This window comes from Myotis daubentonii, chromosome 9, assembly GCF_963259705.1.
Source record: "Myotis daubentonii chromosome 9, mMyoDau2.1, whole genome shotgun sequence".
NCBI lineage: Eukaryota > Metazoa > Chordata > Mammalia > Chiroptera > Vespertilionidae > Myotis > Myotis daubentonii.
This window is the reverse complement of record NC_081848.1, coordinates 48,547,650-48,567,256: the sequence shown is the minus strand read 5'-3', so window position 1 is coordinate 48,567,256 and position 19,607 is coordinate 48,547,650. Positions and strand designations below refer to the sequence as shown.

Sequence of the window (19,607 nt, the reverse complement as noted above, 5' to 3'; positions counted from 1 at the left end):
AAAAACACTGTTACTTTTAACAGTCTTGGAGAGCCTCAAGTTTTTAAATGCCTAGTTCAGTGCTTATTTCATGTTATATTCTAAAAACACCTAGGCTTTGGGAAGTCAAGGTCAAGGCTAATGGATATAACATAATGTAGGTCGTTGTATTTGTTAATCCAGGCTGCTGGTAGTTCGTTTGTATAGCCAGGATTGTGTAAAATGTAAATGGGGACTGATTGATTCAAGTCAATTTGATTAGCTTTCCAAGTTTCTTTATATAATCCATCTGAGTTAAAGTGAAAAAAGTACATCTTTATCCTGATTATGTCATCTCCTTGCTTTGTATGAAATGAGCACCCTTTTTTCTATGAATAGAAAGAAGGTTTTATTGATGACAAAATTCTGTGAGCTGACAGAGTCTAAAAGTTTATTTTATTTTTAGATACAAAGTTATATCTATCTGATTTTCAGATATATTTCTAGCATCATCTCTCAATATGTGCTATCATGCTGCTTTCTTTTTCCTCCTTTCCTTTGTGCATTTTTCCTGTCCCTCAAATACCCTTCTTTTCCTTGTCTACCTGATGAATTGTAACATAACCTCATCTGTGAAGCCTTTTCTGATGTTCCTAGACTGAGTTGTCTGTTCTTTCTTCCCCTAGCACTTTGTATATACTTCTCTATAGCCCTGATAACTGCATTATCATTTTATTTACTTGTATATCTTACTTAGAATGGGAGACCTTTAGGACAGGTATTTAGCTGTGTGATCTTGATATCCCAAACACCCAGGAAGTGAGTGTACTATAAGTAAAGAAATAGTGGTGGGTGTTCTGAAAAGAGGGTCAGCACTGAGTATTCTCACCACTTGTTCCCTTGTCTTTGCAGCTATGCATGCCCAAAGGGCTAGCATTCAAGACCCAGGCTGATCCCAGAGAGCCACAGTTCCATGCCTTTATTATCACAAGGGAGGATGGCTCTCGGACATTTGGGTTTGCCCTCACATTTTATGAGGAGGTGACTAGCAAGCAGATCTGCAGTGCAATGCAGACACTCTACCACATGCATAATGCTGAGTATGATGTCATACATGCTCATCCTGCTGATGGCCGAGACCACAGTGACATGGAGGATGGTGAAGGCACTCCTGGGACCAAGCTGCAGCGCTTCAACTCCTATGACATTAGCCGGGACACGTTGTATGTCTCTAAGTGCATCTGCCTCATCACGCCCATGTCCTTCATGAAAGCATGTCGGAGTGTTCTGGAACAACTTCACCAGGCAGTCACTTCACCTCAGCCCCCTCCACTGCCCCTTGAGAGCTACATATACAATGTACTCTACGAGGTGCCACTCCCACCTCCCGGCCGGTCCTTGAAGTTTTCTGGGGTCTATGGGCCAATAATCTGCCAGAGACCAAGTACCAATGAGCTTCCCCTATTCGACTTTCCTGTCAAAGAGGTCTTTGAACTGCTTGGGGTGGAGAATGTGTTTCAGCTTTTTACTTGTGCTCTTCTGGAGTTTCAGATTCTGCTCTACTCACAGCGTAAGTCAGTGCTTACTCAGCTCTCTTCTTGCATAGGGCCTCCCTTTTCATATCGGATACAGTGGGGCTGACTGTAAAGGTCTAGGGTTGTTACAATTTGAGCAAAACTCAGATCTTTTACAGGTATGTGGTAGATGGCAAACCAATGGAACATGAGAGGGATACCAGTTCTTTTTGTTGTTAATCCTCACCCGAGGATATTTTTCCCATTGATTTTTAAGAGTGGAAGGGAGAGAGGGCAGGAGAGAGAGAGAAAGAGAGAGGCAGGGAGAAAGAGAAACATGGATGTGAGAGAGAGACATTGATTGGTTGCCTCCTGCTCTGGCCCTGACTAGGGCCAGGGATCAAACCTGCAACCCAGGTATGTGCCCTTGATGAGGAAGCCATGAAGCCATGACCCTTTGGTACATGGGATGATGCTCTAACCAAGCGGTTCTCAACCTGTGGGTCGCGACCCCTTTGGTGGTCGAACGACCCTTTCACAGGGGTGGCCTAAGACCATCCTGCGTACCAGATATTTACATTATGATTCGTAACAGTAGCAACATTACAGTTACGAAGTAGCAACGAAAATAATTTTATGGTTGGGTCACAACATGAGGAACTGAAAGGGCCAGAAGGTTGAGAACCACTGCTCTAACTACTGAACAACAGCAGCCAGGGTGCCAGATATCTTTTTTTAAAATTTAAACTCTTTATTGTTTAAAGTATTACATATGTCTCCTCCCCCCTTCCCCATTGACCTCTCCCCATCACTCCCACCCCTAGCAGATACCGTTTTTAAAAAATGGAGCTAGAACTTAAGAACATTGCAAAAGAATCAGAATGCAGGCTACCTGTAGATTGTTGCAGTTTTCCCTAGTTTGTACTTTATTGCCTCAAGATATTCCTAATCCACTATAGTACTTTAGCGACTTTGTATTACTGAATCTTTTTAAAGCATTGACTTTTGTTTTCACAGAAACTGTTCTTTCTTTTGCCCTTGTATTTCACCACTTGTTTGCATACTATTTGGCTAAAGTATATAATCCAGTTATAGGTCCAACTAGTACAAACAAATCGTTGACATTAGTTTTTTTTATTTTAAATATTTTTATTGATGTCAGGGAGGAAGGAAGAGGTAGAGAGAGATAGAAACATCCATGAGGAGAGAGAATCACGGATAGGCTGCCTCCTGCACACCCCACACTGGGGATGGAGCCCACAACCTGGGCATGTGCCCTGACTGGGAATCGAACCCTGACCTCCTGGTTCAGAGGTCAACGCTCAGCCCCTGAGCCATGCTGGCCGGGCCAGAATTGTTTTTTTGTTTGTTTGTTTATATATATATATATATATATATATATATATATATATATATATATATATATATATACAATTATTTATTTTTAAATTATTAGTTAAGGTATTACAGATGTGTCCTCATCCCCCCCATTAACCCCCAACCTCCCCCCCACCGCCCGACATTAGTTTTTTTATTGCAAAAATAATGTATGCTCAAGTCATAGACTTAAAACAATTCTAAAGGTAGTAAAATGAAATCTTCCCTCTTTCTCTCTTGTGGTTGCCACAGATCAAATTTTTTGTGTATTCCTAATGAAAATTATAGTTTTAAAGAACAAATAATATGTGGACAAACAATGCAGAGAAAGTTGTAAGTTTTCCTCTTTTTTGATCTAGAGTTCTACCCCCATGATCTTTTAATTATTTTAATGCCCTCCTCCCAAATATTTTTAAACAATGCACTATTTTTATGTAAACATTGAGTACACACATGTGTTAATTTAATTTTAAAATGAAATTTATTGGGGTGACATTGGCTAATAGGGTCAGATAGGTTTCAAGTGTACATTACTATGATACATAATTTGCATATTGCATTGTGCACTCAGCACCCAGTCAGATCATCTTCCTTGATGCACTTTTCTGTAGTATAATAAAAATGTTAGAGACTATGGCCTTGGCTGGTAGTTCAGTGGTTAGAGCGCTGGCCTGTGAACTGAAGGGTTGTGGGTTTGATCCCTAGCCTGAGTGGGGTGCGTGCAGGAGGCAACCAATCAATGTGTCTTTCTCACATTGATGTTTCTTTATCTCCCCCTTCATCCCTTCCTCTCTCTCTTAATGGAAAAAATATATATCCTTGGGTGAGGATTAACAACAGCAACAAAATGTTATAAACGATGAAGTTTTAGTCCAGAGGTCCTCAAACTTTTTAAACAGGGGGCCAGTTCACTGTCCCTCAGACATTCCACACATGCGCACTGTGGGCCCGGGACGAGTCGGCTGCTAAGCAGGACAGGCAGCGGCGGCAAAAACACCCGGCGGGCCGGATAAATGTTTTCGGCGGGCCGCATGTGGCCCGCGGGCCGTAGTTTAAGGACCCCTGTTTTAGTCAATAATTGCTATATTTGCATTACTAGTTAAAAAAATAATAAAATGATTTCCAGGTCTTGTTCTTTCCTTAGCCATGAGCAGGGTGATAACTTTCAAAGCATTAGTAAGCAGATATAGGATTCTTTGTTAAACTTCTACCTAGTTGATACGTACCAGTTTCTGTTCCTACTCAGTCTTCCTCATTTTCTGGAAAGCTTCTTGTTACTTATAACTTCTTTATGAACCAAGCTGTGATTTTAAATGATGGGGTGGGTTTTTAGTACATGAAACCACTAACCCTTATGAAAGCTCATTTGAAGCCAGCCATTCCCGAAGGATGATTTTAAAATGTATGTTCCTGCGTTGCCCCTTTTTGCCTGAAAAAGGGACATACCATTTATGAATAGTTATTTTTTTAGTTTCAATTTTAACTGGTCCATTTTATTGGCTTTGCCAGTGTATTTATTACTCATTTAAAAATAAAACAGTTCTAGAAATTGCATTCTGAAGAAGAGCTAAACTTTGAGCACGAGCCTTCCCCTCCACTCTATCTTTGACCTAAAACAAGAATTTTGAGTCATTAAAGTCAAGTCTTGTGGGTCTTTCAAGTTCTAGGGAAGTATTAAAATAACACCTGTGTGCTGTTCTCATTCAGGAAAGGTTGTAGCTTCTTATAGAATGCAGACATATCTGAGTGCTAAAAGGCCTGTTTGGGCTCCATGCTGAACGAACGGAGACCCAGACTCCTGTTCTTTTCATTTCACTTCCACTTAAGAGAATCTGCTTAACATTCTGGTTTAACAAGGTGCTATTTATGATTTCTATAATATTTTCACATTAAATTTTATTATAAGCAGGGACCTGTATGTAGGTGTAGGAGGGTATATTTCAACTTGTGATCTGTTGAGGTCTCTGACACCCACTAGGGATTCACACGCATACCCTTGCTGAAATTTACTCTGATCCTTTCTAAATGTGAAATTGTAATTTTAACTTACTATTTGAGAAGCAAGTGCCTCATTTTTGACTGTTTGGTTTGTGTGTGTGTTTTTTTTTGGCCTAGATTACCAGAGACTGATGACTGTGGCGGAGACAATTACAGCTCTCATGTTTCCTTTCCAGTGGCAGCATGTCTATGTCCCTATTCTCCCGGCTTCTCTCCTACATTTCTTAGATGCTCCTGTTCCATACCTGATGGGCTTGCATTCCAATGGCCTGGATGACCGGTCAAAGCTGGAGCTGCCTCAAGAGGTGAGAGAAATGTGGAGCGTGAGTGCTGATGCCCTTAGCCCAATCTAGGATTGGGAGAGAAGGGCTTTTGGAATATGCCCACTGTGGTGTCACCAAGTTTGTTTTCTTTTATTTTGGGGAACATTAATAACTTTCCAGGAAAAAAGTAAAAAACAATGAACGTTTAGCTCGGTTTATATCATTCCAGAAACAATGGTCATTTTTATCACATGACATATCTCTGTGTTTATACAGTTGTGAATTGCCTTTTTCATACAGGTTTTCAAACACAGTACTTCACACACTTTTAAAGGTATTTATTAGAAACTCTTTTTATTATATAAAACTTTAAACATATACAAAAGAGTAGCATAAGGAATTTGTATGTTCTCAGTGCCCAGAGCTTCAATAGTTATACGTTATATTTTATATTATTTTTTATTTCTATACCTTCTGCCTCCTTTATTTTAAGGAAATCCACAAAATAGAATCCTATCTAATAAAAGAGCAATATGCAAATTAACCATCACTCTGTCACTCCATCACAAAGATGGCGATGGCCACGGAGCTGAAGTGAGCAGGAGGCTTGGGTTGCCCCCGGGCACTGGGCTCTGCTCAAGGCTACAAAGTTTCAATTATAGAAGATAAATAAATCCCAGATACCTGCTTCTAGCCTGCTCAAGGAGGGGCTGGGAGCCTGGGTTACCAGGGGCAACCCAGGCTTCCAGGAGACCTGTGCTCTACTCAAGGCTACAAAGTTTCAATTATAGAAGATAAATAAATCCCAGGGGAAAAAAAAAGAAAGAAAAAAAAAGAGAGGCTGGGAGCTTGGGTCATTGGGGGGCATGGCCAGCCTGAAAATGGCCATCAGCCCCTCCCCCAGGTGGCCAGGCACCCCAGTGGGGACCCCCACCCTGAAGGGGGTGTGGCCAGCATGAAAAAAGCCCTCAGCCCCTCACCCAGGCTGGCCAAAACCCCATGGGGTGAAGGTCCCCACTGGGGGGCTTGACCAGCCTGTAAACAGCCATCAGCCCCTCACCCAGGCTGGCCAGGCACCCCAGCGGGGACCCCCACCTGAAGGGGGTATGGCCAGCCTGAAATCGGTCCTCAGCCCCTCACCAAGGCTGGTCAGGCACCCCAGCTGGCCCCCACCTGTGCACCAGGCCTCCATATCATATAATAAAAGGGTAATATGCATATTGACCCTAACAGCAGAATGACTGGGAATGACTGGTCACTATGACACTGACCACCAGGGGGCAGACGCTGGAGCTCTGCTCAGCCACAAGCCAGGCTGACGGCTGCCAGCACAGCAGTGGTGGCGGGAGCCTCTCCTGCCTCCTCAGCAGCGCTAAGGATCTCCGACTGCAGCTTAGGCCTGCTCCCTGCTGGCAAGTGGACATCCCCCAAGGGCTCCTGGGTTGCCAGAGGGATGTCTGACTTCCATCTTAGGCCCGATCCCCCGGGGAGCAGGCCTAAACCAGCAGGTGGACATCCCCCGAGGGGTCCCAGACTGCGAGAGGGCACAGGCCAGGCTGAGGGACCCCCCTCCTCCCCCGAGTGCACAGATTTTTGTGCACTGGGCCTCTAGTTTTTTATATACTCTAGTAATCAGCTGTATATTAATAAATTAGTGGTTTTCTTTTACAGGCCACAGTTGTTGATCTATAAAAGTTGACTTGATCATTGTCATTCTTGTGGTACAGAGTCAGCTTAATAAACTTTCCTTGTTCTGTATAGGAAGGCCTTGAGAAAATGCTTCTCTTGCTGTGAGGGTGGCCTGCTCTTCTTCCCTATTTTTAATACCAAAAGAATTGATTAAAAATTTGTATTTACATGTTTATTTCCTAGTTCATTTTAAATAGACTTAAAGCATGCTTTTAAATAAGATTATTTTACTTTTTATTTTCCTACAATTACCAATAGAACTGGCTTACCTTTTTAGGTCATTTTGTGACTGGTATGAAACTAGCTGGGATGACGGCTTTCCTACTGTCACTTTCTTTTTTTAAAATATGCTTTTATTGATTTTTAGAGAGAGAGGTAGGGAGAGGGATAGAGAGATAGAAACATCAATGAGAGAAAAACATCAACATCAATTGGCTGCCTCTTCCCCACTACTGGGGATCAACCCGAACATGTGCCCTGAATGGGAATCTAAAGGGTGACCTCTTATTTCCTGAGTCGACACTCAACCGATGAGTCACACCAGCTGGGCCTTACTCTGATTTTCTTAGACATTAGAAAGGTCTGGGAAGAAGACTTTGGAACATGACTTTCTCTCCTCCATCAGAATTTTTTTGAGGAGGAAATTTTTTGGGTGTAACTGAAGAATATGAGTAAGGGGACCTCCTGTATCTGAGCAGCATTCAGGTTGTTAGGCATATCTGGACAGCAGGCTTGATGAAATTGCTGATAATTAGATCACATTTATGATATTTAAATTATAGTCAAATGCATCTCTGTACTCTTTTTTCCTCTCCTTTGGTTTTAGAATTAAAATGTCTTCTTGTAGCTTTTTAAATTTCTGCCTTTTTTGCTCCTTTGATTCTGTAGAGCTTTGTGCTATTTTGGATGGGACAAGATTAATTAATAAAGGAAGAAAATATCTAAATGATGGGGAAAACTATTGGGAGTATTGAGTTTTCATATGTATTTGTCTACTCTACTGATAAATATAGGGTGTTCCAAAAAATGTATATACACACTTTGAATAATTATAAAGGCAGTGTTTATTAAAATACATTTCATTTTCAAAATTGAGCTGTCAGCTGTTAAAATGTGTGTACATTTTTTAGGGACACTGTGATACATAAAGAGTAGATACCAAAGATTGGAGAACAGGGATTTTTTTTTTTTGTTTATTCTAAACAAATGCATATTTAATACTGACATTTCTTCCTAGTAAACCTAATTATAATTTTGTAAAGTCAAAATAAAAATAACAAAAATGGTTGAAACTGTAAAGCCAAAAAGGCATGCTACATGCATAATCCAATAAATAGGTCACTAGGCAACAAGCCAGATTTGTCAGTTTTATTTTAATCTTTGGCATTAGCTTGCTGTATACTTAGGGCAAGTTCTGTTCCCTCTAGGATCTCTCAGCATAATTTTTTGTTTTTAATGGAACGTTTTATTTATTTATTTTGTTTTATTTTTTGTTAATCCTTATCTGAGGGTATTTTTCCATTGATTTTTAGAAAGAGTGGAAGGGTGGGGGAGAGACAGAGAGAAACATTGATGTGAGAGAGACACATTGCCTGGTTGCCTCCTGCACGCACTCTGACCACTGGGCTGGGGATCTAGCTTCCAACCGAGGTATGTGCTCTTGACTGGGATCCTTTAGTCCATGGGCTGACTTTCTATGCACTAAGCCAAACTGGCTAAGGCTCAGCATCATTTTTTGTGTGTTTCATATATATGTTTGTATGAAGATATTGCAAGGACATTAGCAGTTTTCTTAGCAGGATTGTTTGAGAAACCTGAGAGTTCACACTTCTGGGTATTGGGGCTTTAATTTTGCAGTTTTCCCCATCATTGCTGTATCCTTTGATTCTCCCTGTGGTCTATTTGGGAAGGAGTGGTGACACTGGGACTATAGAATACATGTCTGTACTTAATAAGCAATTATAGGGTTTCAGAGTCCCACTTCACCCAGGGGGCAGTTTCATAACTGGATATTTTCTACATTGATTTTTAGCAGATGACCTCTGGGATATCTGTGTATTACCGATGGGTACACATAATGAATGGAGAATGATAATATTGCTGAAAGACAACTTTGGGATGTCTCATAAGTGGTATATCCAATATAATAAAAGCCTAATATGCTAAGTGTGTAGTTGTCCAGTCAGCCGTTCAACCAATCAAAGCGTAATATACTAATGATATGCTAAGGCCACTCAACCGCTTGCTATGACATGCACTGACCACCAGGGGGCAGACGCTCCAACTGGTAGCTTAGCTTGCTGCTGGGGTCCGGCCTATCGGGACTGAGCGAGATGGGCTGGACATGCCCTGGATCCCTCCTGCAGCCCCTCCCCATCTGGCCAACCTCCCATCATGCACCGGTGGGGTCCCTAGGCCTGGCCTACGCCTTCTTGCAATTTGGGACTCCTCAGGGGATGTTGGAGAGCCGGTTTTGGCCCTATCCCGCAGGCCAGGCTGAGGGACCCCACTGCTGCACGAGTTCAAGCACCGGGCCTCTAGTATATAGTAAAAAATTCTAACAGTGCACAAAAGCATAAAGAATAAAGTAAAAATTACTTCTAATTTTACCACCCAGAAATAACTACTTTCAACATTTTGGTGGGCATCCTGTGGTATATTTATGCTGCTAGAAGGAAGCTTTGAGGCAGTACTAGGGAAATTCACCTGGACTTGTGCAAAAAGGCATTATCAGGGTACTGGGATAAGGCAAGCTTGATCTGTAAAAGGGGCTTTATCACAGGGGTGGGAAATGTCCAGCCCTCAGGCCAAATAAGGCCTGAGAAATCATTTGGTCTGGCCCTGCCAAGGCATTAAGGGTGAGTTATTTAAATGTTTGATAAAATAGGCTAATTTTTAAGTTGATAATTTTGGCCTGTGAATGATGTTATAAATATCCAAATGGCCCTTGGCAGAAAAATGGTTCCCCACCCCTGATCCAGAGTGTAGAGTGTACATTCCCTGACCCTCCTCTATGTCAGAATTCATCAGTTGCTGCTCCATCTTTGAGCATCAAAAGTCTGAAAAGCCCTTTATTTCTTTTTACACCAACACATGATCTCAGCTGGCCCTGAGCAAGTGAGAGTGCTGGGCTCCTTTGTGAGGCATCCTTTGTCCTGTCCTTCCCTTCTGGGTTTCATTGTCTGAGTTCAGGAAGGAGGCAATTCATCCGCAGCTATGTGAGGAGAAGCAAGCAGAAGATATGAGTAAAGAAGGGGGTGCTACTTCTTTCTATCTTGTGCCCTTCTTTCTCTCCTGCTTTCCCCCGTCTTTCTCAGGATACTCCTTCAGTGTCTTTACCCAGTAATTTGTGGATTGGGCTTCCCTTCAGTGAATAACATGGAGAGAGACTAGGACAGTGATGGCCAACCTTTTGAGCTCGGCGTATCAGCATTTTGAAAAACCCTAACTTAACTCTGGTGCCGTGTCACATATAGAAATTTTTTGATATTTGCAACCATAGTAAAAGAAAGATTTATATTTTTGACTAGAGGCCCGGTGCACAAAAATTTGTGCACTCAGGGGGGAGGGGGGGGTTCCTCAGCCCGGCCTGTGCCCTCTCGCAGTCTGGGACCTCTCGGGAGATAATGACCTGCTGGCTTAGGCCTGCTCCTGGGTGGCAGAGAGCAGGCCCAATCCCTAGGTGCAGCCCTGGTCGGGCTCAGAGCAGGGCCGATTGGGGAGTTGGGGCGCCACCCCATCATGCACAGAGCAGGGAGATTGGGAGGTTGTGATGCCACCCTCAGTCATGATCAGGGTAGGGCCGATTGGGGGGTTGGGGCACCATCCCCTGTCACACTCAAGGCAGGGTCGATGGGGAGGTTGCGGCGCCACCCCCTGTCAGGCACAGAGCAGGGCCAATCAGGGGGTTGGGGCGCTGCCCCCTGTCACTCACAGAGCAGGGCCCATCAGGGGGATTGGGGCGCTGCCCCTGTCACGCACAGAGTAGGGGCGATAGGGGAGTTGGGGCACCGCCCCCTGTCACACACAGAGCAGGGCGGATCAGTGGGTTGGGGCGCCGCCACTCTCACACTCAGGGCAGGGCCAATGGGGAGGTTATGGCTCTACCCGTCACACACAGAGCAGGGCCCGTGGGGGGGGGGAGGGGGGGAGAGTTCCCCCCTATCAAGCACAGAGCAGGGCTGCTCAGGGGGTTGGGGCGCCTTCCCCTGTCACGAACAGAGCAGGGTGGATAGGGAGGTTGTGGCCCCGCACCCTGTCACACACAGAGCCGCAGGGCGATAAGGGGGTTTGGGCGCTGCCCCCTGTCACGCTGATCCTGGTGCCGGGAGGCATATTACCCTTTTACTATATAGGGTAGAGGCCTGGTGCATGGGTGGGGCCGGCTGGTTTGCCCTGTAGGGTGTCCTGGATCAGGGTGGGGGTCCCCACTGGGGTGCCTGGCCAGCCTGGGTGAGGGGATGATGGCTGTTTGCAGCTGATCACACACCATTCAGGGTAGGGGTCCCCACTGGGGTGCCTGGCCAGTCTGGGTGAGGGGCTGAGGGCTGTTTTCAGGCTGGGGGTGACTGAAGTTCCCAACCGCTCCTTTTTTCCTTTTTTTTTATTCTGGGCCAGCTTTAGCTTGAGGCTTGGCTCCAGCTCTTAGGCCTGAAAGTAGGTTTCTGGCCTTTGCATACAATGTTGCGAATCTGCTGGCTGAAGTCTGCACGGTATCTGTTACAATGTTTGAAACTGCAGGCTCAGAGGCCTGCAGCCGCAGGCGGGGAACGTTGGTTTCCTCCGTCACTGAGGCAAGCAAGCCTCATGTTAGTTTCAAGCTGCCTGGCTGCCGGCCGCCATCTTGGCTGGCAGTTAATTTGCATATCTCGCTGATTAGCCAATGAAAAGGGTAGCGGTCGTACGCCAATTACCATGTTTCTCTTTTATTAGTGTAGATATTTATTTTATATATTTAAATGCCATTTAACAAAGAAAAATCAGCCAAAAAAATGAGTTCGCGTGTCACCTCTGACAAGCCATCACTGAGGACTAGGAAGTCAGGCTGGCTGTGATTTGGTGTTAGGAACTTAGGGCAGGGAAAGGGCATTGTGATCTCTTGCAGGAAGAAATTTGGGAGAGATTTTGGGATTTGGGAGATCCGTGTGGTCACTACCTCAGAGTAGTTAAGTCTTGACATGGCCTTTCCCAAGAAGGCAGGAGGTTAACTGAGGAAAACCTATCACTTGGATTTAGTGCCTCTTACAGAATACTTTTGTCCCCCAGTCTGTTTTGCAGTACTCCTCTTCTCAGCTGAGGAAAGGGGTGCATGAGGAGTTTGAGGCACACTTTTGTTTGTCAGAGCCCTCCCTGTGCTGGCAGGAAATAGCATGAGGCTATTCTATGAGCCTAGCAAGTGAACGGCCTCCTTTTTTTTACTTTGGTTTCTTATCTTTATCTCCTTTAAGCCAACTCTGCAAAAATTGGCTAGTGGGATCTACTCATAGGCACCTATCTTACTCTGCATCTGTGAGGTGTGTCTGAGTGGCTTCCTCTACTCTAGCCACCTCTGATCAGGAGTGTATCTTCAATGTGTGGAGATAGCATTTGGAGTTAATAAAATTCTTTACAGACATTCTATATTTGGCTCACAGCATTGGGAGAAAAGCCAACCAAGCATTGTTGAGCGGATGCAATTATTTTTAGCTACCTCTTTGTTTCCTAGTGCACAAACTGCTTTTTTTCTTCTAAAAAGAGGAGAACCCATGGGGTACATGCATTGTGCCTCTGGTGGGTCACAGTGCTTTCTTCTGTTAACTGTATGGACAGGGCTAAGGAAGCAGGCAGGTTATCTTTATGCCTAGATAATTTAATTCCGTCTTTACTATCTTTTTAAATTATTTGTTCTGAAAGCATTTATAATTTTAAAGTCTTAATAGAATAAACAAAAATAGCCTATTTTTAGATCTTAAACATTATTGGCCCTTTAACTTAGGCAGGGCTTAAAGTTGTTATTTTGTGAGATACTCTAGAAAGCTAAATTTAAAGTGATTCTTCTCCTATTCTTTGGATCATGGATATAGGAAAGTTTTCTTTTTTAGTTATAGATTGGTAGGCAGAGTAATTTATGCATTGAGCAAATGTTTATTGAATGAATGCATGCACGGATATGTTAAAACATACAGTTTTGATAGATTGAGAGTTTGTGAAATAGTTATATTAAGCTGGACTTATGTTACCCTCCTGCCTTTTGTGAAATAGTTATATTAAGCTGGACTTATGTTACCCTCCTGCCTTTCTTTTAGAATGCAAGACTTAATAGGCACAGGGATAAGCAAAAAAAATCAGTGGACCATCACTTTGTTATACAATAGAGGTACCAAGCCAAAGGAGGGACTGCTTAATAACAGAGCTGGAAAATTTGCTTGTTCAAAGGGGAAAACAGTAGAAAAGGATCCTTACCTCACACCATAACAAAATAAACTTGAGATGGATTAAGAAGTTAAATGTCAAAAGCAAAACTCTAAATCTTCTGGAAGAAAATATTAATAAGTACCTTTCTGACATCTGGGTAGGGACTTCATAAATAGGATACAGAAAGCATAAAATAAAATATTAATAAATGGACATCTTAAAATGAAAAGATAACTATGACAAGATAGGTGTAACACATATAACCTATAAAGTATTAGCATCAGCAGGTAATAAAGAACTCCTACAAATCAGTAAGAATGATGCTAAGTAATCCAATAGAAAAGCGGGTTAAAAACATGAAAAGTATTACATAAAACATACACATTTTAAAATTTCCTAGGGATCAGAAGTGTAAATTCACTCATTTCAGTGGCAAAATTAAGAAATCTGATGATACCAACATTAGCACCTTTTATTATGGAATTTTCCTATCTAGTAGTACTGTATTTATATATCTATTGAAGTTTTATATGCTACATTAACAATGGTAATTAACATTTGTTATGTACTATGGGCCTGGCACTGTGCTAAGTCTTGGACATTTATTGTTTTATAATCCTCAAAACAAACCTGTGATATAGGTAATATTCCTCTTATATGAATGAAAGAGACACATTTTTAAACAGCAGTGCAGTTCAGTGAAGGAAATGACACCTATCTTGGCTAGAACAGGTTCATGGACATAAGATAAATACAAAGTAATAGGCATTTCTGATTTACAGTTGCAAGACAATCCCAACAGGGACAGGAACTATAAAATATTTCAGTTAAACCGAACAAGAAATATATATGACCACTAAGGGGAAGAGTGGATGGTTAAGAGCTTGAGGGTATGACTGAAGTCAGGGTAAGCAGAGTTCAAATCCCAGCTCCACTACTTACCAGCTGTGTGACTTCGGACAAATTTATCTCTCTGTGTCAGTTTTGTTTGTAAAATAAGGATAGATAGATATTGCCAAATTGTTCTTTGTTAGTCTAGATTACCCACCTCACCAGCAATGTATGAGAGTCTCTCTATCCAGAAGCAATCTTAAAGCCAGAAGGAAGCACAGAAAGCATCATGAACAGCCACTAAATCTTTCAAATCAGGACAGAGGCTCAGAAAGAGAATGGTCCGCTTAGGGTCATGTAGAGAGATGGTGACAGAGTCAGGTCTGAAACCTAGACTTTCTGACTTACTCCTGGTGTTCTTTTTACTATTGTAAGAATTCATGAATTAAACATTTATGAGCATTATTTGTGAGACTTCAGGATAATAATCCTTACCACTCTGATTTTATCTCTTTATTTCCATTTTATAGCTGAGGAAGCAGAATCAGAGAGGTTAAATAACTTTCTCAAGATCATACACCTAGAAAGTGGCAGGGTAAGATTGGAACCTAGGTCTGTTTTCTTCCTGAGCCCCATCTTCTTTTTTAAAAAAGACCCTTATTGAGAATATGTGTCACTGATTTTTAAAGAGAGGGGAAAAGAGAGAGGGAGAGAGAAAGAAAAAGAAACATTGATCAAACATTGATTGGTTGCCTCCCGTACACAGCCCCACCAGGGATCAAACCTGAAACTTAGGTATGCGCTCTGACTGGGAATTGAACCCATCACCTTTGGTGTACGGGATGATGCTCCAACCAACTGAGTCACACCAGCTAGGGCAAGCCCCATCTTCTTTATACCGTACTTCATATGTGCCCATGTCAGATGTTTTCTCTTTCCTATTTGTTCATTATCATTCCTAAAACTATTTCTTAGTGCTTTGTTTACACTCCTCATCCTTTTTTTGACTGCCAGGCTAACCTTTGCTTTGTGGATATTGACAACCACTTCATTGAGCTGCCGGAGGACTTGCCTCAGTTTCCCAACAAATTGGAGTTTGTCCAGGAAGTCTCTGAGATTCTCATGGCATTTGGCATTCCCCCTGAAGGGAACCTTCATTGCAGTGAGAGTGCCTCCAAGCTGAAGAGGCTCCGGGCCTCTGAGCTTGTCTCTGACAAGAGGAATGGGAACATTGCAGGCTCCCCTTTGCATTCCTATGAGCTACTCAAGGAGAATGAAACTATCGCCCGGCTGCAAGCCTTGGTCAAGAGGACTGGGGTGAGCCTGGAAAAGGTAAGATGCTGCGTACGAATCTGTGACAGGTTTGGTCTGTGCTAGGGTACTGTCCTGGTGAATTAAGTTGTGGGGTGAGAAAGCACTCAGTTCAGGAAAAGGCACATTTGTCAGAGTGAAAGAATGCTCTGGTATGGGAGACTGGATTCAGCTTTGGAAAAATATTATCCTCGTAAAAGCTACTGGAATCTAAGTTGGTGGTTAAATCTGGGTACTTTCTCACTTGGGCATTAAAGAGAGTCTGCTCTCATCCTATGTGAACACGCAGCAGAGCGACTCGGAGAGATGATATTGGTAATCTCTTGTGTTCATACCTCTTTCTCAGCAGCCTAAAGCATACAAGAGCAGGTATTTTTAACTTTTTTGTTGTTGTTAATTCTCACCTGAGGATATTTTTCCATTGATTTTTTTTTTTTTTTTTTTTAGAGAGAGTGGAAGGCAGGGGGAGAGACACAGAGAGAGAAACATCGATGTCAGAGAGACACATTGATTAGTTGCCTCCTGCACGTGCCCCAGCCAGAGCCAGGGATTGAGCCTGCTATTGAGGTACGTACCCTTGGCTGGAATCGAACCCAGGAACCTTCAGTCTGCGGGCTGACAGACCCTTCAGTCTGTCCACTGAGCCAAACAGGCAAGGGCTTATCTCTCTTTTGACTCAAGGAACCGAGGAGAGCCTGAGTGCTTTGCCTAACATTGGCCTAGTAAGTGGCTGAGTTGAGGCTAGACCAGCCGTGGGCAAACTACAGCCCGCAGGCCGATCTGGCCAGTTTGAAATGAATGAAACTAAAAAAAAAAAAGACCGTACCCTTTTATGTAATGATGTTTACTTTGAATTTATATTAGTTCACACAAACACTCCATCCATGCTTTTGTTCCGGCCCAGAACCCATTGTGGCCCTCCAGTCAAAAAGTTTGCCCACCCCTGGGCTAGACCCTGGTCCCCTTGAATTGTAGTCCTATGCTCTTTCCAGGGATCTACTTAGCTTTCCCTTGTTTGACTTTGATGAGACTATCAGTTTTTTTACCCATCTCTTCACCCTCCCCTATTCTCATTGTTAAATTATATTTGTAAATTACATATAAGCAAAATGTGCCAGTGTAATCATTTTGTTGGGCTATTTTTATTTTATTTTTTTTAGAGAGGAAGAGAGAGAGAGAGAGAGAGAGAGAGAGAGAAGAAACAGAAACATTGATGTGAAAGAGATATATTTATTTTTATTTTTAAATATATTTTATTGATTTTTTTACAGAGAGAAAGGGAGAGAGATAGAGAGTTAGAAACATTGATGAGAGAGAAACATCGATCAGCTGCCTCCTGCACACCCACCACCGGGGATGTGCCCGCAACCCAGGTACATGCCCTTGACCGGAATCGACCCTGGGACCTTTCAGTCCGCAGGCCGACCCTCTATCCACTGAGCCAAACCGGTTTCGGCGAGGGAGATATATTAATCTATTGCCTATCCTATGTGCCCTGACTGGGAGTTGAACCTCGGACCTTGCAGTGCGTGGACAATGCTCCAACCGAGCCATACAGGCCAGGGTTTGCTGGGCTATTTCTTAGTGAAGTGTGAAACGTTTCATTTTCCTGCTTTATTTAGTTAGTTGAGCAGATATTTTAAAAAAATCATGGCTAGTTAGTAGTAACTATGTATGGTGCCAGTTGGATACTGGAAATATCAGGGGAATTATCAGGGGAATACTTGGTAAAGTGCATGTTTGTCTAACCACTATGCTATACATGAAACTAATCAACACTAATAAAAGAGAAAAATGGTAATTGGCGTACGAGCTACCCTTTTCATTGGCTAATCAGGGCTATATGCAAATTAACTGCCAACTAAGATTGGCAGTTAACTGCCAACAAGATGGCGGTTAATTTGCATATGTAGGCACAATGCAGGGAGGCGAAAGGGAAAGCAGGAAGAAGCCCCCTGCCACTGACAGTGATCGGAAACCCAGGGGGGAGCTAAGAGCTGGGGGGCAGGGCAAAGGCGGCCCTGCCCCCCAGCCATGATCGGAGAATCAGGTGCCTTTTCCGCCCTGGCCAGTGATGGCAGGAAGTAGGGGTGGAGCCAGCGATGGGAGCTGGGCACAGTCGTAGCTGGCAGTCCTGGGAGCTAGGGGTCCCTTGCCTGGGCCTAAAGCAAAGCCCACGATCGCGGGGCCGCTGCAGCTGTGGGTCCCCGCTGCCCGGGCCGGACGCCTGGGCCAGAGGCGTCAGGCCTGGGCAAGGGGCCGATCCTGCGATTGGAGGGTGATGGGGGTCAACGCCTGAGGGCTCCCAGTATGTGAGAGGGGGCAGGCTGGGCTGAGGGACACCCCCCCCACACACACACACACAGTGCACGAATTTCGTGCACCAGGCCCCTAGTATAAAATAATACTGCATGTTAACTCTAATTGAAAATATTTTTATTTTTTATTTTTTTATTTTTTTGTCTTTTTTTTATTTTATTAGTTAAGGTATTACAAATGTGTCCTCATCCCCCCCATTAACCCCCAACCTCCCCCCCCCGCCCCGCACACTCATGCTCCCATCCCCCTGTTGTCCATGTCCATTGGTTTGGCTTATATACATGTATACAAGTCCTTCGGTTGATCTCTTCCCCTTACCCCTGCCCTAATTGAAAATATTTTTAAAAAATCATGGCCAGGCCCTAGCCGGCTTGGCTCAGTGGATAGAGCATCAGCCTGCGGACTGAAGGGTCCCAGGTTCGATTCCAGCCAAGGGCACATGCCCGGGTTGTGGGCTCGTTCCCCAGTGGGGGGTGTGCAGGAGGCAGCCAATCAATGATTCTCTCTCATCATTGATGTTTCTATCTCTATCTCCTCCCTTCCTCTCTGAAATCAATAAGGACATATATTTTAAAAAAATAAATTAAAAAAAAATCATGGCCGGTTGTAGAGCAGAGAAGTATTGAGATATATTAAAAAGGTTAAAGAAAAACACAATAAGGAAAAATTCTTAGGGAGAAAGATAAGGTAAGTGTTATGTGGGAGAAAATCAAAGATATGTAGGTAGAGCTAGAATCTAACCATGTTGCTTTGCATTATCATTTTCTTACTGACTTCCAGATTCCCTCTTTCCCCAGACCCTTGAGATAAGTTGCACCTTTCTCTATTGCTGAATCTCTCTCTGCCCATAATGATTACTTTCACTGAGTTACTGGGTACCTGCAAGTGAAACATCTCATTTATCTCTTCTCCATGTCAGAATTCCTTTCTTTTTTTCCTCCCATTTTCTCTTTTTCCCTCATTTCCATTTGCTATAAAGTAAATGATAAGGGGGAAGGGAAAAGGAACGAACCAGTTGCATTTTTTAGGGATAAAAGGAAAAGCTTGTGTGTTCTCAATTGTCATTTCTCTTTTTTTATAGTTGGAAGTGCGTGAAGACCCCAGCAGCAATAAGGATCTGAAAGTTCAGTGTGATGAAGAAGAACTCAGGATTTACCAGTTAAACATTCAGATCCGGGAAGTTTTTGCAAATCGTTTCACTCAGATGTTTGCAGATTATGAGGTGTTTGTCATTCAGCCCAGCCAGGATAAGGAGTCCTGGTTTAATAACAGGGAACAGATGCAAAACTTTGATAAAGTGAGTGTAATCTGCTGGGGAGGAGGGTGAGGAATGAAGATTTAACTGATAATGAGTTTTTCTTTCATAATACAGATGACCCTTGAACAATGTGGGGGTTAAGGGTGTCAATCTCCTTCATAGTCAGAAATTTGCCTATAACTTTTGACTCCTCCAAAACTCCAGATGTCCTTTGGTATCTGTTGGTGCTTGATTCCGGGACCCCATGGATACCAAAATTTGCAGATGCTCAAGTTCCATTTTTATTTTTATTTACTTATTTTTAAATATTTTTATTGATTTCAGAGAGGAAGAGAGAGAGAGAAACATCCAATGATGAGAGAGAATCATTGATTGGCTGCCTCCTGCATGCCCCACAACTGGGGAGGGGATCGAACCCACAACCCAGGCATGTGCCCTGACCGGGAATCGAACCATAACCTCCTGGTACATAGGTGACGCTCAACCACTGAGCCACGCCGGCCAGTTTAAAAATGATGTAGAAAAAGGCATACTGTCAGCCCACCACATCCATGGATTCCCAACAGTATTTTCGATCTGCAGTTGTTTAACTCCACAAATGCAAAATCTAGGGATACGGATGGAGGGCCAATTGTATGTTTATTGAAAAATATATATGTATAAATAGACCTGTGCAGTTCAAACCTATGTTGTTCA

At 43.2% G+C, this 19,607-nt stretch overlaps 1 protein-coding gene across 8 annotated transcripts in view; it reads left to right on the top strand.

Moving 5' to 3' along the window:
• The window catches only part of DENND5A (DENN domain containing 5A), an 87,492-nt gene that overhangs the window by 31,579 nt on the left and 36,306 nt on the right, over positions 1–19,607 (top strand). For 7 of the 8 annotated variants that reach the window (XM_059708842.1, XM_059708844.1, XM_059708849.1 and 4 more), the window contains exons 4-7: positions 871–1,528; positions 4,965–5,152; positions 15,038–15,355; positions 18,735–18,950. In XM_059708842.1, the coding sequence (XP_059564825.1) occupies positions 871–1,528; positions 4,965–5,152; positions 15,038–15,355; positions 18,735–18,950 (1,380 nt within the window). The remainder of the gene's footprint in view (positions 1–870; positions 1,529–4,964; positions 5,153–15,037; positions 15,356–18,734; positions 18,951–19,607) is intronic. The other variant, XM_059708846.1, reaches the window with a different exon arrangement.